General features: G+C 53.1%; 1 protein-coding gene across 5 annotated transcripts; it reads left to right on the plus strand.

The window, feature by feature from the left end:
- The first annotated feature begins 2,887 nt into the window (after positions 1–2,887).
- Positions 2,888–26,362, plus strand: Plcd1 (phospholipase C delta 1). 5 transcript variants are annotated; one of them, XM_087905173.1, is made up of 15 exons: positions 2,888–3,073; positions 12,526–12,690; positions 15,835–16,063; positions 21,538–21,667; positions 21,765–21,996; positions 22,662–22,863; positions 22,959–23,103; positions 23,180–23,329; positions 23,416–23,574; positions 23,797–23,956; positions 24,153–24,269; positions 25,245–25,423; positions 25,515–25,647; positions 25,727–25,876; positions 25,997–26,362. In XM_087905173.1, exons 1-15 carry the CDS (start codon positions 3,019–3,021, stop codon positions 26,080–26,082), a joined length of 2,292 nt encoding a protein of 763 aa, XP_087761299.1. In that variant the 5' UTR covers positions 2,888–3,018; the 3' UTR covers positions 26,083–26,362. The 5 variants fall into 5 exon arrangements, with proteins under 5 accessions (XP_087761299.1, XP_087761300.1, XP_087761298.1 ...); XM_087905174.1 differs by lacking the exon at positions 2,888–3,073 and adding an exon at positions 4,186–4,343; XM_087905172.1 differs by lacking the exon at positions 2,888–3,073 and adding an exon at positions 9,212–9,382.
- Positions 26,363–26,376: the final 14 nt, after the last annotated feature.

Genomic DNA, 26,376 nt, shown 5'->3' on the forward strand with positions numbered 1-26,376 from the left:
CCTCAGTTTCCCTTACAGCTCCCTCCCTCCATCCTGTTGGCTCTACTTTAAAAACAGGTATTTTTATTTGTGTATCATGTGTGAACGCCTGCGTGAGCTGTGTTTATGCAGAGGCCAGAAGAGGACTTGGGATTATTCTACAGTCATGGGCTATTGTGAGCTGCCTGATGTGGGTTCTGGGAACTGAACCCGGGTCTCCAAAGGGGACCACATGCTCTCAACCTTTCAGCCAGCAAGCCTTCTCTCCAGCGCCTTCTGTCACGTCTCCAAGCCTTTTCTCTGCCTTTGGAAACTTGCTGGACTTCTCTCCCCTGCAGAGAGCCCTGCTATGGAAGGCCTGAGGCACCTTTCACCCCCGCGTGCATGGTTGATGGCAGGAATCTCTTTAAGAAATATTTATTGACAAAGCCAAGTAGAACTGTTTTCAGACTGGGGCTCCAGTGCCTTCTTCAGATTGGACATTCTTCTCTTCAGCTAGGTGGACTGTGTCTCCCTGCCATGTGACATTTTTCTGGGGAGACCCGAACAACCTTCTAGTCACCTCAGATAGGGCACCAATGGCAGACTAAAGAAATGATTCCAGGGGCTGGAGAGATGGCTCAGTGGTTAAGAGCACTGCCTGCTCTTCCAAAGGTCCTGAGTTCAATTCCCAGCAACCACATGGTGGCTCACAACCATCTGTAATGAGGCCTGGTGCCCTCTTCTGGCCTGCAGATAGAACACTGTATACATAATAAACAAATAAATAAATATATAAAAAAAGAAATTATTCCAGAGACTGGAGAGATGGCTCAGCCGTCGAAAGCACTGGACCCTGGTTCACTTCCCAGCGCCCACATGGCAGCTCACAACTGTTCATAACTCCAAGATCTGACACCCTCACAGAGACATACGTGCAGGAAAAACACCGATGCACATAAAAAAATTCTTACAAAAAAAAGAAAGAAAAAGGGAAAGAAAGAAAGAGAAAGAAATGACTCCATTCAGAACTAGTGGGGTGAACTGGTGAGCTTACTGGGGTAACACAGATGCTTGGGTGAGTCAAAGGCAATGGGGTCACTGTAAAGCCCACCCCAGCTCAGATGAGGATGCATGAAGAATCTCCCTTAAAAACCCCCAAAGAACTTGCAGGCAGCTCCACGGGAGCCTCCTCTCCCTCTGCAGGTCTGTTTCCTGATCAGAGAAACCCCAAAGAGGCCTTGTAGATTTTGTAACTTCCTGAGACTTACAAGTTTCCTCAGCTTCTTGAGTCCTCAGATCCTCCCTCTCCTTCCAATAGGGAATTCTTCAGTTCAGAGGAGATAGCTCTCCCCAGTGCCCATGAAGCACTCCACCTACTTATGGCTGGCGTGGGGGGATGTGAGCAGTGAGTGTCCACATTAAAGGAGTGGTGCAGTACGTGGAAGCAGAGGCAGGTGGATTTCTGTGAGTTTGAGGTCAGCCTGCGCTGCAGAGGACCGTCATGGTTATACAGAGAAACCCTGTCTCAGGAAAAAAAAAAAAAAACCATCAAGAACCCTTTACTGTCCTGTGGTTACCGGGAGGATGGCAACCTTGTGGCCCATGCTGGCATCCAGATCCCTGTATCCCTGACTGATGTCAGTCCAGTATGGTGTGAAGACCCTTCCTTGTCATCACTACCGCCTTGGACAGGTGACCTTCCCTGATTGACCTTCTTACTGATGCAGTTGGACCTGGTTGGGGACCTTCTGCATGGAGCCCAGGTGAGGCTCCTGCTTTCACAGACGGCAGGAGAGCCTCTGTGACCAGCAGCACCCGTTAGAGAAGGCCATCTATAGAATGACCGTGGCTCATATAGAGAATTCTAGCTCAGATGCTTTGGCAAGCATTGGTGCCACCGGCTCGACACCGTTGCTTCTGTTTATCCCAGAGCCGATGGTGGCTCCCAGCTTCAGAGAGGCAAAGCCGCTTGCTCAGATCTTCACATCGGGGAACTGCAGAGCCAGAATTTGAAAAACCCCTTCAGCCTGATGCTCGGGGACTTAGGTTCTGAACTTGGGAGGGGACTGAATAAACCTCATTGGCCTCACCCACCCAGGCTAGTCTTGGTTAGAGTTTCATGGGGGATGGACTGAGCAAAGCCAGCCTTGGAGCCTGACCATCCTGAAATTTAGCATTCTTGCGCTGATAAAGTGTACATGTGTATGCATGCCCCACCTTCTGAGTGAGGCATGGTGTGGGGGCTCACAGACTCCTGACAGCGCCGGCTCCAATCCTGGACCTCTTTCCCCTGCACAATCACCTCTGAAACCCCTCCCCCACACCCACCTTTGCACAGACTCTTGACACAGGGACAGCCAGGGTTCAGAGGTGGGACGAAGCCTGGAACTCTGCCTAGCCAGAACAGGTCTCAGAAGCTCTTTGCTCCAGAGAAAGTCTGCCACTGCGTCCTATGAGTCACCAGGGTCTCAGGAGGTTTTGCGAAGGTTCTGAGTAGGGTAAATGAGACGCTCAGCCAGGACGAGGCCCCCACAGCTGCCCCTGGAAGTTGAGGGTAGAGAGAGGCAGAGTCCAGCCCTTTAGTACAAAGTCTTTTGCTGGGCCTTACATGTCCGAGCCTTCCCCTGCCAGATAGACAGTCACCAGACACACAATACTTCCATACTAGTTGCAAAGAACAGACAAGGGCCTCCCACCCAGTGAGAGAGGAAGAGAGAGGAGGGGGAAAGGTCCAGAGGCAGAGGGTACCATCCTACAGGTCAGTACTTGGAACAGGGTGCGGCATACCTCGCTCCTGGCAGAACCTGGCTGCTTGGGCTAGCTTTGAGTCAGCATGCCCTTTCTGTTTGGCAACCCCAGGCCAGGGAGGGGACATTAGCGCCTATGTGTGCAACAGAAGCCAGAAAAGGGCCTGTTTCAAGTGAGTCTGTAGTACGCTGAGGGCGACCCTTCTGGAAACCCCACCGCGGTCATCTGTGGTAGAGGGAGAGGCCCCACTGCTGGATAATAACCTGGCTCGGAGCCCAGGAATGGAGACACGGATGACAAGAAGAAGCAATGACGCTTGAGACGAAGCCACGCCAACTGCTGGTGTCAGGAATCTTTGTCTCAGGTGGGGTAGAGGAGCTGGATTGTGGAGTCCTGACTCACTGATGAGAGAGAGTATCTGGCAGGCCCCCAGGCAGAACCGGAGATCTAGTTGGGAGGCTCTGAGGCTCAAGAATCTGGAGAGGAGGACTTTGGAGAGGAGGGAGGGCAGAGGAGGGAGGGCAGAGGAGGGAGTTTCTCATCTTTCCCCCACCCAGACTGTCTACGATGGAGCCTTGATCACCCCCAGTTCGTGGAAAGGAACCCCGGGAGGCCTTCCTAGGACATCAGGACGCCGGCTGAGTGCCAGACAAGGATTCCCCCCCCCCCCCCTACACACACACACTGTGGGGTGGGGGTACATGAACATCAGGTACCTGGCTCACTAAGACCCAATCTCACCCTTCCAGCGGTTTTACATATAATGCCACAGAGGCCTGGTAGTGCCGGAAGAGAAGGGGCTGAGGTGAGCCATGCTAACCCCTGCCAGACTCTAACTGCCTTCACCATCAGGGGTGGAGTTCACTAGAGCACCCTTATCCAGGCAGCCTCATGGCAGGCCTCCTCCCTCGCTGAGAGGCTGGCACCTGCTTGCTATCACCCCTACCTTAACAACCCGCACGCACGGTCCCCCCCCCCCCCCGCCCTCCAACCCTCCAGAAGTGAGAAGTCTCCCAGAGAAAGGGAGGGGACCCTTTCCTGACAAAAATTTAGATATTACGCTCCCTAAATCTCCCAATGTGGGCCCGTGCATGCACCCATTTCTCAGAAGACAACCCGGACTGCCCGGCAAGAATGCCGCTTAAGCAGTGATTCCTGTCCCCGCTAAGACCCGGTTCTGATTCTTTCCCGCATCACCCACAACCCCAGAGAGGCGAGGCGCCCACAGGCAGGGCGTGGGGCCGGCAGCCCGCCGTAATGACAGGGCCTGTGGGTGGTGGCGGTGGAGGAAGCAGGAGGAATCTGACTATTTCTGGCCCGGGCGCACCCAGCTGGCTAGAGCCCCGGCCAGGCTTGGCCAGGCTTGGCTAGGCTTCCCGGCCCCCCGCTTTGCGTCCTTTCCCAGTCCCCTGGAGGGGCGGGGAGAAGCGCCGGTTGGCGGGCTCGGGGGGGCGGGGCGGGGCCGTGGACCCACCCCCTCGGCCTCCTCCCACCGCAGTCCAGTCGGGTCCCTGCACCGGCCTGCGCTTGGGACCCCAGGTCGCTCGATTGCTGCTCACGTGAGTCACACCGCGTCCCTTCTGCCGCGGCCCCGACGGGCATGGACTCGGGTCGGGACTTCCTGACCCTGCACGGTGAGTGTCCCGCCCGCAGGAGGGACCCTCGTGAAAGCCTATCTCCTCCCCGGGGACAGGGGTAGTAGCTCCTTCTGTTACATTTGTATCACCAGAGAGACTAACGCCTTGGCCTCTTGCGGGATCTCGGAAAACTTTAGCTCATGCTGGGCACAACCTTGGGCGTTTCCAGACTTTTCCCCAAATCTGGCCCAAGAGATCGGGGAGCAGTGCAGACTTCTCTTAGTGGGTTCTCCTTATCCTGTTCATAAAAGGCTGGGCTCCTCGGTCCAGATGGCACTGAAGGAGTCGGGGAAGGAAAAGAACAGCATCCTTGGACCACCGAGTTCTCCCTGCCCCTTCAGAGGCTTCCTAAAACACGGGTGTGCCTGGACCGCGTCAGGCCGCGCGGGCGTGGCAGATGTGGGTGTAAGGGGGTGGGGCGAGGAGGTGTGCAAGTTTGGCTGAGGTCGGTCTGGCAGCCTTCATTGCCTAGAACGGAAAACTACGATGCCAGGGCTGGTGCTCGCGATCCTATTTGCTGACTCTTCTGGCCGGAGTGGGCCAGGTCTCAGCGAGGACTGCCTTGAGGCTTGGTCCTTTGTCCAGCCGGCTTTGTTTCTTCCCATCTGGGCTAGCTTCCTCTCCCTCTTCTCTCACTCTAGCAGAGAAGACGCCCAGGTTCCTGCTGCAAATCTTAGAAGTTTCCAGGGAAGGGTATTCACGCATACTTCGGGGAGGGGTTTTGGGGGGTTTTCCTTCATGTCTCCTCCTCAGCAAACCCTGCCCCTCTCACACCAATCCGCTGCTTAACAGCACTTTTCAATTTGCTCTAGTATCCTTGAGATTGTAGAATTTTTAAAATTAAATTGCACGTAGTGTGTGCGTGCGTGTGTGTGTGTGTGTGTGTGAGAGAGAGAGAGAGAGAGAGAGAGAGAGAGAGGGAGGGAGAGAGAGAGAGAGAGAGAGAGAGAGAGAGAGAGAGAGAGAATAACTTGCAGAATCTGTTCTCCCCTTCCACCACGTGGATTCTAGGGCTCATACCCAGGTCACTGGGCTTGGCAGCAGCCTCCTTCATTGCTGAGACGTCTTGCTGACTAGGTTGTAGATTTTTGTGCTCACCAGTCATTCACCTGACGCCCCCTGGATATGTGCCGTGCAGCCAGTCCCCAATCTGTTTTGTGTTTGCTAGTTGACCTAGACCTTGTGGCCAGAGCCCAGTAAACTAGGGTTTCTCAAGACCACCTTGCCAGGCTGGGTTCGTGCCCCTCCCCTTGCTCCCCCATTCTCTTCAGAGGCCAGTGGTACCCTTATAGCTCTTGACAGAATGATGGGAACAGGGGGCTGGCAGCTCGGAGGCTCCCAGGCTGCACCTCTTCCCTGCCTGCCTCCCTCTGAGACCTCTGGTTGCCTCTGACATCACAACAGCCTCGGGTAGTGTTGTAACAGGCCCGAGCCTCAGTGTCTGCGCTCTCATCCCATTTTTTTCCTGGGTCAGCCCTGGTATTTTCCCCATACAGAAAGACACAGCACCTTAGTCTAAACGCATAGGCTTGGCCAGCCTGGTTCGTCCTGTTTGAGACCAGCCTCCTGAATGTGTGACTCAGTCGAGCCCTTCCTGCAGGACTGGAATGTACGCTGTGACCAAGCTGATGGACCTGTGGGCCCACTGCCCCTAGCGTGTCCTCCACAGTGAGCTCCATCAAGCACATTCATTCTGTCTACACGGCAAACTAGATGGGGAAGTAAAAGTGGCCAAGGGGAACTGGGGGGGGGGGGGGAGTATGGTCACTGTGGCGTGGGCTTGTTAGCGGTACTTCTGATGGGGGGGTCTGAACCCATTTCCACAGTGCAGGTCCCCCAGCACTGCTCACATGCTGCCTGACCACAGTTGGGGGTCTGCTGTGGGGATGTCCCTAGTCCCTCCCATTGGCTGGAAACCAATGGACTCACCTAGAGTGAGGTGAGTCCATACTTCCTACTCGTGCAGAGGCAATGCTCTATGCAGGCATAAATTATAAAGGCCGACACCAGACCTTTTTTTTTTCTAAGTCTAACTTCTGTGTACCTCAGTTTCTTCATCCGCAAAATGAGAGGAAACACCACCTACTTCACAGGGGCACTGTGGGGATGGGGCGAGATGACATTCAGCAGGTAGAATATCCAATCCTAATCTCGCAGGAACCACTCCCCCCCCCCCACACAAGCCAGGAGTTGTTGGCAGGGGTGGGTAGATGATAGAACACTATGAAGGGCCAGTGTGGCTGGAATCAGATGCATGAACCAAGGGGCTCTTTCTACCTCCGAGGCCCGACAGTTCCAATCTTCTCCTCCAACCCCATACCCCCACTCTGTTCTAGCTAAGTCTAGACTGGTGTCCTCAGCAGGTCCCAAAATTGTGCCTGAAAAGATATCACCTCCCGGGCCCTTTCCTTCCCTGAAGATGTTCACCCACACTAACTTTCCCTACACCCGGCCCCTGCCCTATGGCAAGAACTGGCATTCTGTAAAAGGGGAAGGAAAATGCCTCATCTTAGCCCTGAGAACACAGGCTCCAATCTCAGCCTTGTTATTTACTGTAAACCTTTTGCCTTTCTGAGCTCCTTTCTCATCCAGGGGATTACAATATATTTTTCCACCGAGGATGTTGCCAGGATAAATTGTTAGTGAGGACTGGGGATTTAACGCAGTGGAGTGCTGGCCTGGCATGCCCCATTCCTGGGTTCAGTCCTTATAAGCCTGACATATTGGCACGTGATTACAGCATTTGGAAGGCGACAGTCATTAGTTCAAGGCTATCCTCGGCTACATGGGCTGTTGGAGGCCAACCTAGGACACACAAGAGCCTATCTCAGACAAACAAAATTAATGGGCTTAGGAATTCTGGGTTGCTTACAAAGTCATAGCCTCCAAGAAAAGCCATCACAGCAAGTAGGGGTCGCCAGTTCCCCACTGACTGGAGTTATGTCTTACAGTTTGTCTGACTCTGGGGTTCTGGGCCATATACACACATTGACCCATGTTGGTCTTAAAACTTTTTGTGTGCCCCAGGCCATTTGAGGAGTCAGGAAAAGTCTGTAGACCTTCTCAAAACTACATTTTGTTGTTCCTGTGGGTTGTTTGCATTTGTTGTTGTTTGAGGGGTTTGTTTGTTTTGTTTTTTGAGATAGGGTCTCACTTTATAATCCAGGCTGGTCTGGGGCTCACTATGTAGCCCAGCCTGGCCTCAGACTCATAGCAATCTTCCTACCTTGCAATTCTGAGTACTTCAGTTACAGACGTGAGCCACCATAACAAACGTAGGGTCGTGTTTTTAGACTTCAGAGAAAACACAGCATACTGAGATGGGACCACACAGGGTCCCAGGGGGTCGCTGTTCTGCCTAAGAGCCCCTAAGTGGTTTCTTTACAATCTGGGTAGGCTAGCCTGTATTCTACTCATCCCCACTCCAAATTAAAAGCTGTCCTGTGTCCACAGTTCAGTTTCTTGGCATTAACGTGCCTTGCTCAATATTTATTCTTCGGTGTGACCGTAGGCAACCCACTCGCTCTGTGCTTCGTCTTTTTTGTTTTTCCTGTGCTTGTCTGTGCCCCAAACTGGCTGTGCCCATGACTCACTGCTGCTGTGGCTGCTGCAGTGAACCCTGTGGGGAACTCTTCAGGATGGAGGAGGGAAAAGCAGGGCTGAGTCAGGCCTCTGGGTGGTGCCCTGACCCTTCTGCAGCAGGGACTCAGTAATTGCAGAGTGAATGAAAGGGAAGTTGTACACATGAAAGGCTCCAGTGTTCCCGAGCACTCTGGCCGCACAGTTCTGCACACAGTTTGCAGTCTTTCTAATTTATTCTAGGCAAGCCCGTGGACGCCTTTTGAGGTCAGCATCTTTTTTTTTCCTTTTTAAGAACTGTGTTTGTGCCAGGCAATGGTGGGACACGCTTTTAGTCTCAGCACTCTGGAGGCAGAGGCAGGCAGATCTCTGAATTCAAGGCCAGCCTGGTCTACAGAGTGAGTTCCAGGGCAGTCAGGGCTACACAGAGAAACCCTGTCTTGAAAATCCTAGACTACAACAACAAACCAAACCAAACCAAACCAAAATAAAAGAAAGAAACAACAACAAAAAGCAAAACAACAACAACAAAAAGAATTCATTCGCATCTGTTACCTTAGGGATTTCCCTGATTAAATGGGAAACCAAGATGAAAACCAGAGAGCCGGCAGCAGGCCTAGTCATAACAAATCAGTTGCGGAACTGAGAATAAGAGATTTGGCGGGCTCGATTGCCTAGCTCCGGCACGCTGGCCTGACCTTCTCCGCATCTCTGTTAAACTCTGCAGGCACCAGGATTCCCTCTGCAGCGCAGCTTAGAGTCTGCACTGGTACCTGGACGATCTTGCAGAGCTGGCAGGGGAGTTCCCGGCCAGGCTGTAAAGCACACGGACGCCCAGTCCCCACCCTCACACCCCCCCCCCCCCCAAGTCGAAGTTTCTCCCCTCCATCCTGGGCTCCGCCTTTCCCGTGCAGAAGCTCCCTCTCCTGGGCTCCGCCTCTCTCTCCTGGGTGCTTCCTGGCTGTGATTCCTCCACGTCGCTTCCCAGACGGTGACGGCCAGCCTCTGTGCCTGGGTAGAGTCTGGCAGGCTCTGCCTCCCCAACCTTCTAGCCAGGCTTGCTGGAGGTGAAGGCGGGGTGGGGGGGGGGGGGGGGGGAGGAATTCAAGGCCATCAGGGCCACACCGGGCCTCTCCCGGCCCGCCTCCTACTTTCTGGTTCCACTTCCTCCGCCTACTTTCCGCTCTCTCCAACCTCTCTAGACCATCGGCCACGCCCACATGCTTGGCTCCGCCCCCTGAGATCTGACCCGCCCCTCCCCTGAGGTTCTGGCTCCGCCTACTCAGGGCTAAACCGCCGGACGTCTAAGCTAGGGTTTACCCGGGCAGAGTCTTGGGAGGACACCATGCAGTGCCTGGGGGTCCCGAGCTGCAGGCGGCGAAGCGTGAGCCGCTCCCGGGAGCTCTACCTGCAGGAGCAGAGTCGCAAAGTGGCTGCGCTCAATGGGCAGAGGCTGGGTAAGGGATGCAGGGGACACCGAGAGTCTGCTGTGGGAAATGGGACAGCAGCTGGAATAGGACGCTCCTCCCTCTGAGCCTCAGATTAGACTGTTTAGTCCTACGGGGCTGTGTTTTCAGAGTGCGAGTGTGGGGCGAGGACTGCGGGGACCAGATACCCTTTCCCGAGCAACCCGATCTTTATGCTCACCCCGCCTGGTTACAGATTAACCCCTGAGAGTGTGACACTCTTAGAGCTGGATCGATGAGGTCCAGTATGAGCGTGGGCAAATGTGTACCTGGACAGGTGACAGTTCGTGACCCCAGGGTGGCTGAGTGATTCTGTCATACTTGTGGTATTGTGATACCATAGTATGGGGATGATAGTTTGTAATGTTGTATCCCCAAGTGTGACCTTGTGGTACTAAGATGTCTGTGTGCAGCCCTGTGTGACGGTGTGCAGCTGACAGTGACGTGACCCAAGCTGATGGCCTGGCTGCCATTCTACGTTATGGTGTGGGTTTTCTGATTCGGTTACCCGGCGGCTCTGTGTCTTTAAGTGGTGGCCGCATGTTTTGTAGCTCTCATCTCGCAAGCAGGCTTCCTACTTGTGAGTCCCAACTCTGCTGTGCAACTTCCTTCAGCCTTGATTTCCTCATCTGTAAAATGGGGATAATGATACGACTGCCTTTCTTCGCAGAGATGCTGAGGGGATTAAACACATGTGCTGTGAACAGTATCTTATTCCAATATTAGCTATTATTATGGCGGCTGCTGTTATTATGGTGGCAGCATTCCCGCACTGTGTGTGAAAGACACCCACTCTGTGAGACACAGGTAGTGTGTGGGGGGGGCACTGTGTCCCTGGGTGCGAGGTCATGTCTGTGAGTCTATGGTTGTAAATCTCAGTGTATGTCTCCGTGTGGCTGTGTACTGATGTGGGTTCCAGGCCCAATACTGTCTTCATGCACCATGTTGGAAACATGGACAGAATGCCAGGCATTCCCACTGGCACCTGTAATGCCCTCCATGTCCTCTATACAGTTGCTTCATGAGTGGGCAGCTAGCCTGGAAGTGATTGGTGAAACCCCTGAGCTCATAGCCCACCCGCCCTTCCAAGGCTGAATGAGGGGAGCTGGATGAGGGCTTCCCACAGCCTTTCTGCCTGATAAGAGAACAGGGTCCTGTGTAGGCCACCCAGAGGCCTCAGGACCAGGAAACCCTTCCCACTCCACGGAGGTCCCTGCCCAGTTTTCCCAGTTCCTGGAGGGTGGTAGCTGTCGCCCTGCTGGAGCTATCTGGGCCCACTTGGGACTCGGATCTACCTCGGGGAAGCAGGACATCAGTAGGAGCTTATCATATCTGACCTCACAGACCAGGCCACAGCTGGCCCCAGGACAGGATGAACTTGTCATCTCTTCATGGTGTTTTCCAGAGCGAGAGGGTACGGGGTTTGCCTCCCACTTCCCAGCAGCCCGCATTCCCATCCGATCTGTTAGGAGCTTGCTTAGCTTGTCCAGCTTAGGGGGAAGGGTGCTGCCAGATGGTCAGGAGGGGCCCCTCCTAATTATACCTTAGCCTCAGAAGAGACAGTGGGATCTTCCCATCAGAGGCCAGAGGTGGCCCTCCGCTCTGTCTGGAAACTCCCTAGCCTTCCCTCCACACAGAACATTCTGTGTGAGCCCCTTCTCTTCTTCAGATCTCCCACACTGAGAGGAAGCCGCCCATACTGAGGTAGAGCATCTTGTAGCAATGGGTGGACTCATGGGACAGAGGTGGTGGCACGTGGTATGACTGTCACCTCTAAGGACTGGCGATAGTGCTGTTCTTACCCCAGGACTGAGGAGGAGCCCACAGGGAGGGAAGGAGGTCGGAGACGACGGGGCCGGGGATGGTGGCCCCGGAATCTTCCCTCAGTGGAAGTGGGAAGCTGGTGAGGGACAAGGTGGGTGAGTGAGGCCTGTCCACATAGGCTTCTAGGCAATGTGTAGAAGGTAAGAGGGGGCGGCCGGGATGAACTGGGAGGGGCTGTCACGGGTGGAGGGTATGGGCTCAGGAAAGAAGCCTGCGACTTTGGGAGGACTGGAAGCCTGGGCCTAGGCCCTGGTCCAAAGCAGGACAGTAGGAGTCTTTGATGCCACCTTTCTGTTGGGTCACATAGTTTTAGGGACATAACTAGGTGTCCATCTGGCTTTGAATAGATCTGGCTGTAGAGCTGTGTGGGACATAAGCATGTGTATCTCTGTATTGCACTGAGAGTTATTAAGGCACACAGTGTCTCCTTTGTCACCATCAGTGCAGGATCTGTTTGCTGACGATGACTCCAGTGTCCTTCTGGGTCTGTCAAGGGAGAGGCCCATGACTGAGGTCAAGCCTGCATCTCTGCAGGAACCAGGCAAGCGGGCAGAGTTCTGTCCTCCCTGTGGGCCCATCTCAGCTTCTGAAAAGACTGAGCTCTGTCTTAAAGCAACTGTTCCCTGAAGGAGCCCAGACCAAGGATGCACAGTAGTTGATAGGAAAGACCGGGCCATCCCAGCGGGCTAACCGTAGTCCATGGTGGGCTCATCATTCTCTTCTGGGGCACAGATAGGAGCAGGGAAGAGAGTGGCTGGAGCAGCAGAGGCCCAGGGACCCTGTGGCAGTAAATCACCAAGTCACCAGGTCACACACACAGCTGGTCAGGAAGTGTGCTGGAACCCAGGGACAGATAACGTTGGAGCCATTGGAGGCGCGAGGTTGTTTGACTCTGAAGGCCTGGGTTCATTTCCAGCTGTGTGGTCAGTGTATGGTCCCTCTGCTTCCTCTTTTAGTGCCAGCTCCCTTCATCTCCTTCTGAGCCAGGCCATTTCCCCGATCCCCCAGGAAACACCGGTTTTTGAACCCTGCTCATTCAGATTTTTCGACAAGTCACAGTGTCTGTATGGTTGGGCAGAGAATGCAGCTCAGTGGTCAGACGCTATGCACAGATGCCCTGGGCTCGATCCATACTCAATCCTGGGCAAAAGCATGATCCTAAGTGGGTAGCAGTCTTCCCTGACGGAGGAAGGGTCTGGGCTGGCTGGCGGGGTCAAAGGGGGAGAAAAGTATTAACTGAGAAGGATGAGGTTGGCGGAAGAGGGTCACGGGTGGAGAACGCGGCTTCTCACCAGTACTGACTCTCCCAGGGTTGCAAGATGACCAGGACCTCCAGGCTCTTCTGAAAGGTAGCCAGCTCCTGAAGGTCAAGTCCAGCTCGTGGCGGAGAGAACGGTTCTACAAGCTGCAAGAGGACTGCAAGACCATCTGGCAGGAGTCCCGCAAGGTCATGAGGTCCCCGGAGTCCCAGCTGTGTGAGTGTCCTGGGTCTTGCTGCGGGAGTGGTACAGGGTGGAGGCCGGTCATGGATTGTGACCACAGGTGGGCCGTGTCCGAAATAAGGACCGAAAAGAAGAAACAGGCTGGTTGGGGTCAAGGAAATACTTGAGTTCAGTTGTTTGCTGGAAAAATGAGGTTAGGTTGGTCACAGAGGGCAATCATGGGTGTTTAGAGAGGGTGAAGATTTATGACCATGACCACAGATGGGGACAGCCGGGCTCAGCAGCTACCGTGGAGCTGGACAGGTTTGTTTGAACTTGTAGGTGCCACCCAGGCCATTGTAAAGAAGAGAAAATGGGTGAATCAGCACTCCAGGCATGTTAGGGCCAAAAGCTCAGCCCAAAGTCCAGGGACAGATAAGGTACTTCGGTATCAGTGGCCTTAGGTGGGGCTCAGAACACTGAATCTCTCCGGGATCTAGAGCCGCAGAAGGCTTGGGTGGAGCAGGGGAGGGAAAGTGAGAGTGAGAGTGAGCAGGGCCAGCCACTGTCTTTCTAGAAGGTTCTCAAAGGCCCGGGTACCCAATGCTGAGTGTGCAAAGAGGGAGAGCCTCCCAAGACCATGGGGGTAGCTCTGCAGACACGCCCTTTAGTGCATGCTCCCTGAAAGTTCTGTATGAGACACCCGTGCAGAGACCAGTGCCAGCGGCGGAACCCCACAACAGCGAACCGCTGCACTGTCCAGTATGGGAACCACCAGCTCCAAGAGGCCAGTGGGCTCCAGACTTGTGGCCGCTGTGACTGAGGAACCCCGGTTTCACTTTATACTCACAAATGTAGGGGTTTGTGGGATATTTGTTGGCTGTTCTGAAAAACACTGTTGAGTAGGCTGACCTTGAACTCAGAGTTGGGCCTGCCTCCGCAGGAATTAAAGGCGTGTGCCACCACGCCTGGCATTTGTTTGCTTGTTTGTTTTTGTTTTTAAGGACGGGTTCTCACACAGCCTGAGCTAGCTTACTGCTATAGCTGAGGAAGGCAGTCCTGCCCTCGCTATGGGTGAATTCCTGACCCTTTGCTGTGCACTCCTGAGTGCTCAGTTTGATGGGACTCAGCAGAAATTACTCTAAGAGCTGGGGTTGTAGCTCACTTAGCATAAATGAAGCCCTGGGTTCAATTCCCAGCACTCCATACAGTGGGTGTGGTAGCAGCTGCTTAGTATTTGGGAGGTTGAGGCAGGAAGATCAGAAGTTCAAGGTCACCCTCGTAGGCCAGTTTTTTAGGACCTCGAATTCCTGTCACAAAAACAAAAAAAGACCACCTAGAGACTCTGCCCCGGCCCAGCTAATGCCTCCCAGCCCAGGAGTGACCCCTGACCGTGCTTGTGTCTGTGGCGCCAGACAGGCTCCTACATTGGTCTCCTGTCCTGATACAGGGTTTCCTGTTAGCTACTGGTGGATGGGGGCATGATGGGAACAGAGGACTTTCATTGGAGCGGTGGATACATATGAATTGCTTGCCTCTGTTGGAGAGGAGTGGGGAAGAGGCAGGAAGAAGAGAAGGCGCCTCCCTATGTCTTTTCAACAGCCACTGTCCCTCAGACTCCGGGAGCCCAGGGACTCTCTGAGACGCTTGCCTCGATGACTGCCACAGGTCCCATGCTTAGCAGGCCTTCTTTGCACTTTTTTTTTTCCAGGCAAGAATTGAGGTTCTTGTCCCCAGTGGCACCTTACCCCTGGGGAAACTGAGGCCAGATGATGGAAGAGTAGTACATTTCCTCCATTCCTCTCTCTGGCTATGCTAAGTCTCCCCAGGCTTCCCTACTGCTCATCCATTGTTCCCAGAAATCTTATCAGCAACGAAGGCAGCTGGCCTTTCTCTTAGGGGCCAGTGGAGGTGTGAGCCTGGGGGCTCCCTGACCCAGGCTTCCTGTTTTCATTCCTGGTTGAGGGCGGTTCAGCTGCCTAGTGGGGCAAAGAAGGATTAACTAAAGATGTGTTCTACATCCCAGATGCTGCAGGGGTCACGTGTCCCACTGTTCAGAGACTATGGTCCAGGCTTATGTGTGGTCCTGTAGGTGTGTGGGAGGCTCCTGGGGCCTCGGAGTAGACAGAGTTTGGGGAGGGACTCGAAGATGTACAGATAGGCCCGTTCTAGGACCCAGAATGGCTAAATATGGGTACGGGCAGTCCTACTGTGGGGAGGCTGGCTCTCAGCCAAGCTGTGGCGGGTACACTGGGGTGGCAGCCTGGGATGGTAGTATATAAGGTCTTGTTTGTCCCTGAAGCTTGGAAGACTGGCTGTGATGGGGAGGGGGGACTCACCAGCCTCCTAAGTGCAGAATGATGTAATCTCTAAGACCCCAGGAAAACATGATGAGCCCAGTGTCTAACCTGCTGGGACGGTCCTCCCTCCTTGCTGGCTCCTTACTGCTGAGCCTCCTAGATCTGGGATCCCTCAGAGTACGGTAGCTCTAACGCAGGGCTCAGTCCTTTCACAAGCTGAGACAAGCCCAGGAGGATAGAACGCTGTCTCCTCTTTATCCCCCTCCTGCCCGCTCTTAGTGATGCAGACTGGCCTCTACTCTGCCTCTTGGGACCCTGGGGCCTTTCTACACCCTTCTGCCAGAGGGCTCCCTGAAGCCAGAACTCATACAGGGTAAATACATCAGTTTTCTCTCTGACTTTGGGCTTCTGTTCCCTGACACCAGGGCCAGGATTGACCAAGGGTGGCCACCCATCTACTTAGTGGTCAGTAGAGGGGCCAGGAGGCTCTCATGCTGGGGCTCCAAAGTCCAGTATGGCCTGAAGGATGCATGATCTCTCTCATCTGGATGGCAGGCTCCGGAATAGTCTCACCCTAAGAGGCCGGTTCTGTGTAATCTTCTCCTGCTACCTGATTCATTACTGTAACCACAGACCTAGGTCTTTGCTGCCCTTCCTATCCTAAGATGTCTGCCCTCAGACCTCCCTGTGTTCCCACTCTGCCATTGTTGGCTGTCTCGTGCCCTGCCTGTATTGTGTCTTTATTGTTCTCCACTCCTCTGCCCTTCTGCCTGGACCCTCAGTCTGAGCCCCCAGTCTGACTGTGACACTAGGTCGTGCTCTTTGCCCTGGTGGCCTTGGCTGTGTCAGAGACAGTTGTTCATCTCACGGTCTGTTCCACTGCCACTCCCCCCTGCAGTCTCCATTGAGGACATTCAGGAGGTACGGATGGGGCACCGCACCGAAGGCCTGGAGAAGTTTGCCCGTGACATACCCGAAGACCGCTGCTTCTCCATCGTCTTCAAGGACCAGCGCAATACACTAGACCTCATTGCCCCGTCATCGGCTGACGCGCAGCACTGGGTGCAGGGCCTGCGCAAGATCATCCATCACTCGGGCTCCATGGACCAACGTCAGAAGCTACAGCAGTATCCTCTTGGGCAGGGCGTCCCGGCTGGGTGTGGAATGTGTGGCGGTCAGTTTAGTGCCGCAGTCACTAAACACCAGAATGTATTCGTTACTTTTCTGATTGCTGAGATACTTGACGAAAACAAATCGGGAGGGAGGGTTTATTATTGTTTGAGAGAATGCTGTGGGTCAAGGCCGGAGTCAAGGCAGCAGGAGCGTGATACAGGTAGTTACATTGTGTCTGCGGTCAGGAAGCAAAGGGGGGTGGGGGGAGAATGAGAGAGAGAGAGAATATGGGTGCCAGCTCACTTCCTTCTTTTCCTTTCTTACTCAACCTTGAACTTCAAGGAATGGTGTGACCCCCACTTCTCTCTTTTAAACCTCTTGACACTCCCTCCAAGCACACCCAGAGGCGTCCTCCAAATCCAGGCAGGTTGAGAATGACAGCTGAGTAGCTCACACAACACTAATTTATTTCTTCAGGTACCGGCGTGGTTAGTTCTGGGGAGGGCCCTTTCCCTTGTTCGCACGCAGCTGCCTTCTCACCCTATCCCCTCACGAGCACAGAGAACGCTCTCTTTACAGACAGTAACCCTCTGGTCAGGGCAACACCTGCGTGTCCTCATCTAACCCACCGGTTCCCATCTCTGAAATCGTCTAGGAGGTTGCCGTTTCAACTAGGAATTTCAGGGATTCATGTTTCAGTCCGTGGCAGAAGGATCCAAGGCCAGAAGCTGTGTGCCTCCTTGGTTCTCTCTGGAAGCAATGTGGATGTAGGTGACTGGGGAGTCACTCCAGTGATGGGGGGATGTAGTCACATTCTCGGGGTTACTGCACAATAGGAGCTGGAAGGCCGTGGCACTCTCCTGAACCATCCTTTCGGGAGCGATACTGGAGCCACTCTTCAAGTCAGCTGGCGCAAGCTGGAGGCAGTAACTTGTGGATCGGTTTGATTCAGTGATCCTGCTTCCAGCTCGCATGAGATGAGGGTGGAACCAGCTCCCACTTTTGTTTTGTTTGCCTGAGATAGGGTCTGGACTGGAGCTTGTGATCTTCCTGCCTCCTGTGCTCCCCACAGGCCCTGTGGCTCCCCATTTTATGACAGTTTTATGGAGTGATAGATCACACACCATAAAGTTAACCCAAGTGTTAAACCTAGGGCTGGGGCAATGGCTCAGTCAGTACAGAACTTGCCATGCAAGCTTGAGTTTGAGTCCAGCACACAGGAAAAGACCAGGAGTAGGACTGGAGAGCTGGCCCGGCGTTTAAGAGCTTGTACGGCTCCTCCAGAGGACCCCAGTTCAGTTCCCAGCACCCAGGTCAGCTAACTCGCAATGGTCTGTTGTTTTAGCTCTAGGGAACCTGATGCCTCTGACTTCTAAGGGGTATCTAACACACACACACACACACACACACACACACACACACACACACACACCATAAAAAAAAACCCCTCTTATTTAAAGCCAGATATGCATAGCAGACAGGTAGATTCCCGAGTCTTCCTGGCCAACAGGCCGAGACTAAAAAGTGAATTCCAGGCCATTGAGAGATCATCTCAGAAGACAAGGTGGGCAGCGCCTGAGGACCAGAACCTGTGGTTGGCTTTTAATCTCCACATACGCATGCATGCCTCTGCACCCACGTGGACAGACATACGTGCACATACAATCGCTGAGCCCAATGCAGTGTGTGTTCACATATTCACACTTGTGCTGTCTCCCCACCGTCATTTTTGACCAGCTCCATTCCCCTCCCCACCCCTGGAAAAAAAAAAACCACATTAGTGATTCTTTCGTATTTTCTCCCGATACCAGGCAGGCCTAGAAGCTTCTGTCTGTTCTCTGTCCTCTGAGGATTTGCCATAGAAACAGAGTCCGCAGCCCCTCCCTAACAGCTTCTTACTCCTAGTGTGTGAGAGCATTCCTTCACCCTGTAGCTTGGATCTGTACTTCCGTACTTTCCCCGCTTTGTAAAAGTACCCCACTGTATGGTTACACTGTATGCTGTAACTCCTAGCTAACCAGTTAATAGACGCCTGAGTGGCTTCTTCTTCAGGACTCTACTCTGCGGTGAAAGCTAGAACATACATTTTGTGTGACTGTTTTCATTTCTCTTGAGTGCACACTAGAAGCAGAATTGCTAGGTTATATGGTAACTTTTGTGTTTAGCTTTTTAAAAAATAGATTCTATTTTTATCATTTTAAAATCATTTATCATTTTAAAACACATTTATCAAAGTGTTTTGCCTACTTGTATGTCCATGTACCATGTCCATGCCTGGTGCCCGAGGAGACCAGAAAAGCATGTCGGATCCCTTGAAACTGGAGTTACACACAATTATGAGCCTTCATGTGGGTTATTAAGGAGTTAAACCCCAGATCCTCTGGGAAAGCAGTCAGTGCTCTTAACCACTGAGCCATTTCTCCAGCCCCTTGTTCTAGTTTTAATCATGTGTCTGTCTGTGCGTGTGCACATATGTCCTTGTGTGTGCAATGCCTGCAGAGGGCGGGAGAGGACACTGGGTCCCCTGGAGCTGGGTTATAAGCCGTTGTAAAAAGCCCCAAGGAGGTGCAGACAACTGAACTCTGGGCTCTAACCATTCTCTCCAGCTCCATGCTTGACTCTTTTGAAAACCTGCCAGACCATTTCCCAAAGGAACCCCAGTGGTTTAGATTCCACTTTTCCATCAATCGCAGCATTAGTTTTTCTCTCTGTCGCTCTTGTTATAGACACTGTCTTGGATGTGTGGTAAATCTCTGATTAACTTTCTGTTCTTTGGTGTGTGGTATGAGGTAGGAAATCTATTTCTTTTCTTTTTGCTTTTGGATATCCAGCACTGTTTGCTGAGACTTTTTTTTTTACAATTATTTTTATTGTGTAACTTATTTATTGTGTGTCTGCACGCTTGTCTCCTAGTGTGTGTGGCGGTCAGGGGACAACTCGCAGGAGTTGGTTCTCTTCTTCTACCGTGTGGGTCCTAGGGATCAAATTTAGTTATTGGGGATCTCTTCTGCTGTGCCACCTCGTGGGCCTGCAAAATAGTATTCTGTTGAATATTCCCACCGAATCGTCCATTGACTGCAAAAGTGGGTACTTATTCTGGACACAGCTTTACCACATCGAAAGCAAGCTCCATATGGAAGGTTCTTTGATGTCTATCATCCTTTTTCAAAGTAAATTGGTGCTGACATATCTCATGTCATAAAAAGTCTTATATTATTTTTTAAAGATTTATTTATTTATTTAGTATCCTGCCTATAGGTCAGAAGAGGGCACCAGATCTCATTACAGATGGCTGTGAACCACCATGTGGTTGTTGGGAATTGAACTCAGGACCTCTGGAAGAGCAGTCAGTGCTCTTAACTGCTGAGCCATCTCTCCAGCCTGGACTTAGTTCTATTTCATTTGTCTGTCTGTCTGTCCTTTCGTGCACTGTCCTTGCACCACATTTTTAGCTCCTGTGACTTTGTAGTAAGCTTCCTAACCAGGAAGTGTGAATTGTCCAAGTCTGTTCATTGTTTTGCAAGATTGGTTTGGCTACTCTGGGTCCCTTGACTTCCCACCCGTAGTTTAAGATCAATTTGTCAGTTTCTTGCAAAGAAGCCAACAGCATTTGATAGGGATATAGATTGATTAATTTGGAGACCTCTCTGCATGAAAATGTCTTCTGATCCATGAACATAGATAGATGTCTTTACATTTTATTATTCCTTTTTCCATTTGTTGAAGATTTCTCTCTCTCTCTCTCTCTCTCTCTCTCTCTCTCTCTCTCTCTCTCTGTGTGTGTGTGTGTGTGTGTGTGTGTGTGTACGCACGCGTGTGTCTGTTGGGGTTGTAGGTAGTTGTGAGCATCCTAGGCCTGGTCCTCTGAAAGAAGAGCAAACAGTCTTGTGTGCTGAACCATCTTTCCAGACCCTAGTCTTTATCCATTTCTTTTAACAATGTCATGTGGCTTTCAGAATTTTAAGTTTTATACTTAAAAAAAATTATTTCAGCTGGGCAGTGGTGGCACACGTCTTTAATCCCAGCACTCAGGAGGCAGAGGTAGGTAGATCTCTGTGAGTTTGAGGCCAGCCTGGTCTATAAGAGCTAGTTCTAGAACAGGCTCCAAAGCTACAGAGAAACCCTGTCTCAAAAAAAAATCATTTCAAGGTGGGTGGTGGTGGTGGTGCACACCTTTAATCCCAGCACTTGGGAGGCAGAGGCAGGCAGATCTCTTTGAGTTCAAGGCCAGCCTGGTCTACAGAGTGAGTTCCAGGGCAGCCTCCAAAGGTACAGAGAAACCCTATCTCGAAAAACTAAAAATAAATAAATAAAATAATAATTTTAATCATTTTGGTGCTATTGTAAGTTGAATTGCTTCTTAGATTATTATTATTATTCTGATTTTTGAGACAGGGTTCCTCTATGTAGCCCTGGCTGTCCTGGAACTCACTCTGTAGACCAGGCTGGCTTTGAACTCACAGAAATCCTCCAGCCTCTGCCTCCCTGAGTGCTGGGATTACAGTTGTGCACCATTAACGCCACCCAGCATTTTTTAGATTTTTTTTTATTTATTATGTATACAATATTCTGTGTGGGCCTGAAGGCCATAAGAGGGCACCAGACCTCATTACAGATGGTTGTGAGCCACCATGTGGTTGCTGGGAATTGAACTCAGGACCTTTGGAAGAGCAGGCAACGCTCTTAACCACCAAGCCATCTCTCCAGCCCCCATTTCTTAGATTTTTATTGTTGTTGTTTGTTTTTTGTTTTGATTTGTCTGTTTGGCGACAGTCTCTTATAGCCCAGACTACCCTGGAGTTGGGTGGGTTTCTGTGGGCTATCTCTACTTTCTGATCAGTGGCTGGGAATTTGTGTTTCTGTGCATTAACTCAGGCACTGGGGGCAGGCTGGCTGATGGTTTAAGAAACTGGGGGAGCTGCTTTGCAGTGATCACGGCGGGGCTGACTGATGACAGTGACCCATCAGCCCTGGGAGAGATGGGTCCCATCAGGTGGGGAGCGAATGGCTGATTTCCTTCTCTGTGGTCTGAATTGTCTACAGTGAGCCTTTTTACGGGGATTATTTCAGACGTCATCAGGTTTCAGAATGAGCAAACAGAAAAAGATTTCTAGCTGGGCCTAGTGGTACTCCGAGTGCAATCCGAGCTACTCAGGAAGCTGAGGCAGGAGGATCAGAAGTTCAAGATCTAAGTGAACTAAAGAGTGAGTTTACAGTTGCTCTGGGTAATTTCGGGAGCTCCTGATTTAACACACAAAGAGGACTGGGGTGGAGTACTGTGTAAGACCCTGCGTTCAGTCCCTCGTACCAAGCAAACCAGCGCAAGGAGGGCAAAAGAGGGGGAAAGACACCTAGTAAGGAGGGCCTCAGGTTCCTGCTTCCTGGTCATCTGGCCTGCAGGACACTGTGCCACAGGCAGCTGCGGCTTCACGTGGCTGGGATCCTGGGGGCATCGGGCTGCTGTGTGTTTTCCTGACGGCTTGCCCAGCTGGATTCACTCCTGCCTGCGAAAGGCTGACAAAAACAAGGACAACAAGATGAACTTCAAGGAGCTGAAGGACTTCTTGAAGGAACTCAACATACAGGTGGATGACAGCTACGCCAGGAAGATCTTCAGGGTGAGCTGGCCCAGAGTGGCTGCGGGGCCTCGATCCCGGCCTGGGGCTGGGTCTGAGCCAGGTCTGAGCCCGTGCGTGCCCTGTGCTGGCTCTGCAGGAATGTGACCACTCCCAGACAGACTCGCTGGAGGACGAGGAGATCGAGACCTTCTACAAGATGCTGACCCAGCGGGCGGAGATCGACCGCATCTTTGCCGAGGCTGCAGGATCTGCGGAGACCCTGTCGGTGGAAAAGCTCGTCTCGTTCCTGCAGCATCAGCAGCGGGAGGAGGCCGCAGGGCCAGCACTGGCCCTCTCCCTCATTGAGCGCTACGAACCCAGTGAGACTGGTGAGGACCCAGCCATCCCGGAACCACATGACTGGGAGACTCTGATGGAACTGCAGACAGACAGACAGACGTGCTGGAGGGAGCCAGTCCCAGGGTCGCTGATCAGTGTGTGACTCTCCTGTGTAAGCAGGTGCATGGGAGAGAGAGCCCCAGTGTTTGTCCCGTCTGGGCTTCACTTCCCTTCAGTTCCTCTTCAGGGGCATTGAGTGTCCCTACCCCAAGGCATAGAAAGAAGTGACCTGTGAAGCCACAGTCACTGTTACTTCCCTCTTTGAGTCTATCCTGGATCAGCTTTGAGTCATGACCTAGAGAAACACAGCGCTGCTCAGCAGGCCAGCCTAGCAGCGTAGTGAGACCTGGTCTCAAAGTGTAGCACTAAAGAGGACTGGGGATACTGCTCGGTGGTAGCGTGAAAGACCCTGCAGTCAACTCTGGGGACTCGGAGGCAATGTCACCCAGATTTGAGGCTTTTAGAAGGGAAGGAAGGGAAAGAGGCAGGGCCTCACCCCACTGTAACCACAATCTCACTGGGAGCCCAGGACGTCTGCTCCCCAGAGCTCAGATCACTGGCTGAAGCGGGTGGGCAGGCAGAGTGGAGAAAAGACTTCTCACCACAGCGGTAGGCAACTGTCTCTGACTGGAAATGGTGGCTTCTTCCTACCTAGCCAAGGCGCAGCGGCAGATGACCAAGGACGGCTTCCTCATGTACTTGCTGTCCGCCGACGGCAGCGCCTTCAACCTGGCGCACCGCCGTGTCTACCAGGACATGGACCAGCCACTCAGCCACTACTTGGTGTCTTCTTCCCACAACACCTACCTGCTGGAAGACCAGATCAGAGGGCCCAGCAGCACAGAGGCCTACATCCGGTGCGGTCCAGGGGCAGAACTGTTAGGGGCAGGGCAGGGTGGGATCCGGGACGGGATCTAGAGGGTCCTAGCCCAGCTGTCACCACCCCCTGCAGGGCTCTGTGCAAAGGCTGTCGCTGCGTGGAACTCGACTGCTGGGATGGTCCCAATCAGGAGCCCATCATCTACCACGGCTACACTTTCACGTCTAAGATTCTTTTCTGTGACGTGCTCAGGGCCATCCGGGATTATGCCTTCAAGGTTGGGCCTGCCCATGGGAGTGAGGAGAGGCCATTAGGGGTGGACAGTCCCTTCTAACTCATCTTGGGGCTTCTAGGCATCCCCCTACCCCGTCATCCTGTCCCTGGAGAACCACTGCAGTCTGGAGCAGCAGCGAGTGATGGCCCGTCACCTGAAGGCTATCCTGGGGCCCCTGCTGTTGGACCAGCCCCTGGAGGGCGTTACCACGAGCTTGCCTTCCCCTGAGGTACAGAGTGGGTACCCTGAAGGCAGGGAAGGGAACCTGGCTGGGAGGCTTACGTGGGTCCTCACCAGTGAGTGGTTTATCCCCAGCAACTAAAGGGCAAGATTCTGCTGAAGGGGAAGAAGTTTGGAGGGCTGCTGCCTGCCGGAGGGGAAAACGGGCCTGAGGCCACTGATGTGTCCGATGAAGATGAAGCCGCGGAAATGGAGGACGAGGCCGTGCGGAGCCAAGTGCAGCAGAAGCCCAAGGTTCTAGGGGAAGCTGTGGGGAGGTGGGGTGGCCCCGGGTCCGTCCCGCTCCCATTGCCCTTGGGATGTTTGCCTCGTCTTAGTTTTCCTGTGGCTGCCATTCAGACCTTCTGCCCCCTCTCTCTGTCTGTCTCCTCTCTCTTTGTTGTCTGGGTTTCTGGTGCTCAGTGCCCACCTTGTCCTACCCTGTGGCTCTAACCTGGGCCTCCCCATGGCCTCCAGGAGGATAAGCTAAAGCTGGCGCCGGAGCTCTCTGACATGGTCATTTACTGCAAGAGTGTCCACTTTGGTGGCTTCTCCAACCCTAGCACCTACGAGCAGGCATTCTATGAGATGGCTTCCTTCTCTGAGAACCGTGCCCTCCGGCTGCTTCAGGAGTCAGGTGAGCGCCTGTTCTTGCTGGCATATGAACCTGGCCATCTGGACTGGACAAAACTGGAGCTACCCTCCACCCTTGCAGGGACCCTAAGCTAGCACTCCCTGCTTTATGTCTGGGCAGAACTGGTGAGGTGGGGTGGGTAGGTGTGTCTTTAGCCCACCAAGGCCTTCACTGCTGACTCAAACCCACCTTTCCTCAGGAAATAGTTTTGTCCGCCACAATGTGAACCACCTGAGCAGGATCTACCCTGTTGGGAGAAGAACAGACTCCTCCAACTACAGCCCTGTGGAGATGTGGAATGGGGGCTGCCAGATTGGTATGGACCAGTTGGGATGGACGGCGGCGGGGGGGGGGTGTTAGAAAGAGCACCTGACCTTGATGTCCAGTGGCCTAGAGCCCTGAAGGTCACGGCATGAGAGGTCTGAGGACCTGAGAAGGTTTGGGTGCCAACCAAGAGCTGAGCATGGAACTTGCCCAGCCAGCAAGTCTGTGCCCGGTGTGCACTCCAGCCCTGTGCATTTTGCCATCGGAAATGGAGCAGGTAGTTCAGCCATTGAAGTGTTTGCCTGGCATGCAGGACATCGTCCTAGGTTCAATCCTTTGCACTGCAGAGAACAGGAGTGGGGTCACGCCTGTCCTCCCAGCCCTTTTGAGGAGGAGGCAGGGGTGGGGAAGGGTAGGTGAGTTAGGAGGTCAAGGTCTTCCTCGAGTGAGTTCAAGGCCAGACTTGACCTTAAAACCCAACAAAGCAGGCTGGGGAGATGACTCAGTCAGCTAAATGTTTGCCATCCAAACAATACAGACAAGGTCCTGCATTGGGATTCCTACCCATGTAACATGTCAGGAGTGATGACACACATCTGTACACACACTGTACACACATCTGTACACATACTGTACACACACTGTAACCCCAGCACTGAGGAGGCAGAGGTAGGCTGCTCTCTGGTGAATTGGTAAGCTCCAGGTTCAATAGAGACCCTGTCCCCCAAAATAAAGAATGATTGAAAAAGATGTCAGACATTGACCTCTGGCCTCCACGTATGTATAAACACTTGCACACATTCATGTGAACACACACTTATATCACACACACACACACACGAATAAACAGGTCATGTGATCAGTGTGGTGGGTCAGTTAGGATGATGGGAAGACAGGAGACACTGGAGCATCATTTGATCCTGCTCCCAACGCACACAGGAACTAGACTATAGTGCATTCTGAGTGGGCTGGGCTTGAGGACTCTGGAGCCAGCCTACAACTTGTGTATACTCTGATCTACCTGCAGTGGCTCTGAACTTCCAAACCCCTGGGCCAGAGATGGATGTATACCTGGGCCGCTTCCAGGACAATGGAGCCTGTGGGTATGTGCTGAAACCTGCCTTCCTGAGAGACCCCGACACCACCTTCAACTCACGTGCCCTGACTCAGGGGCCCTGGTGGGCTCGGAAGAGGCTCCGTGTCCGGGTATGGCCAGACACAGAAGGGACAGACGCCTGTGGGGATCTGTCCTGCTCACTGCCATCTCCGAATGCTCATTGTCCCCACCTTTTCTTAGATCATCTCGGGGCAGCAGCTGCCAAAGGTCAACAAGAGTAAGAATTCAATCGTGGACCCCAAGGTGATAGTGGAGATCCACGGTGTGAGCCGGGACGTGGCCAGCCGCCAGACCACAGTGATTACCAATAATGGTATACTGTGCACCGGCTGGGTTGGGCCAGGCCGATGGTGCTGGTGACCTTGCTGTTCATATGATGTTTGTCCTTGTAGGTTTCAACCCCTGGTGGGACACGGAGTTTGAGTTTGAGGTGGCTGTGCCTGACCTTGCCCTTGTACGCTTTGTAGTAGAGGACTATGATGCCTCCTCCAAGAACGACTTTATTGGTCAGAGTACTATCCCCTGGAGCAGCCTCAAGCAGGGTGAGTGTTGGCGGGAAGGGGCCAGCCAGCAGCAGCAGGCAGGTCCTGGCTTCCCTCAGCCTACAGATCACTCTGCCTGGAGCATCTTCTCCCAGTGACCAGAACTGTCCTTCCCACCAGGGTACCGCCACGTCCACCTCTTGTCTAAGAACGGAGATCAGCATCCATCAGCCACGCTCTTTGTGAAGATCTCCCTCCAGGACTAAGCCTGGGGGTGGGTGAGGTCCACTCTGAGTGGGCCACGCTGTGTCCACCCCTGGGGCAAGGCTGGCACTGTTGCACCGACTTCTGGTGTGGAGCGCGAGGGCCTGAACTGCCTTTAGCTCTAATGCGCCAACTGTGCTTCCTGCCTCTCTGGGGACCCAGGAGCAAGTCCAGTCCCTGGAGTGGCCAAGTTTCTGTTAGGAACAACACTGCAGCCCTCCCCCTCCCCCTCCCCTCTAGCTGTCTTTAGGTTGCGAGTTTTTATAAAAATCACAAGGTAAAGTCTTAGAGTCTTT

Source organism: Myodes glareolus, chromosome 4, assembly GCF_982192425.1.
Source record: "Myodes glareolus chromosome 4, mMyoGla1.1, whole genome shotgun sequence".
Classification (NCBI taxonomy): Eukaryota; Metazoa; Chordata; class Mammalia; order Rodentia; family Cricetidae; genus Myodes; species Myodes glareolus.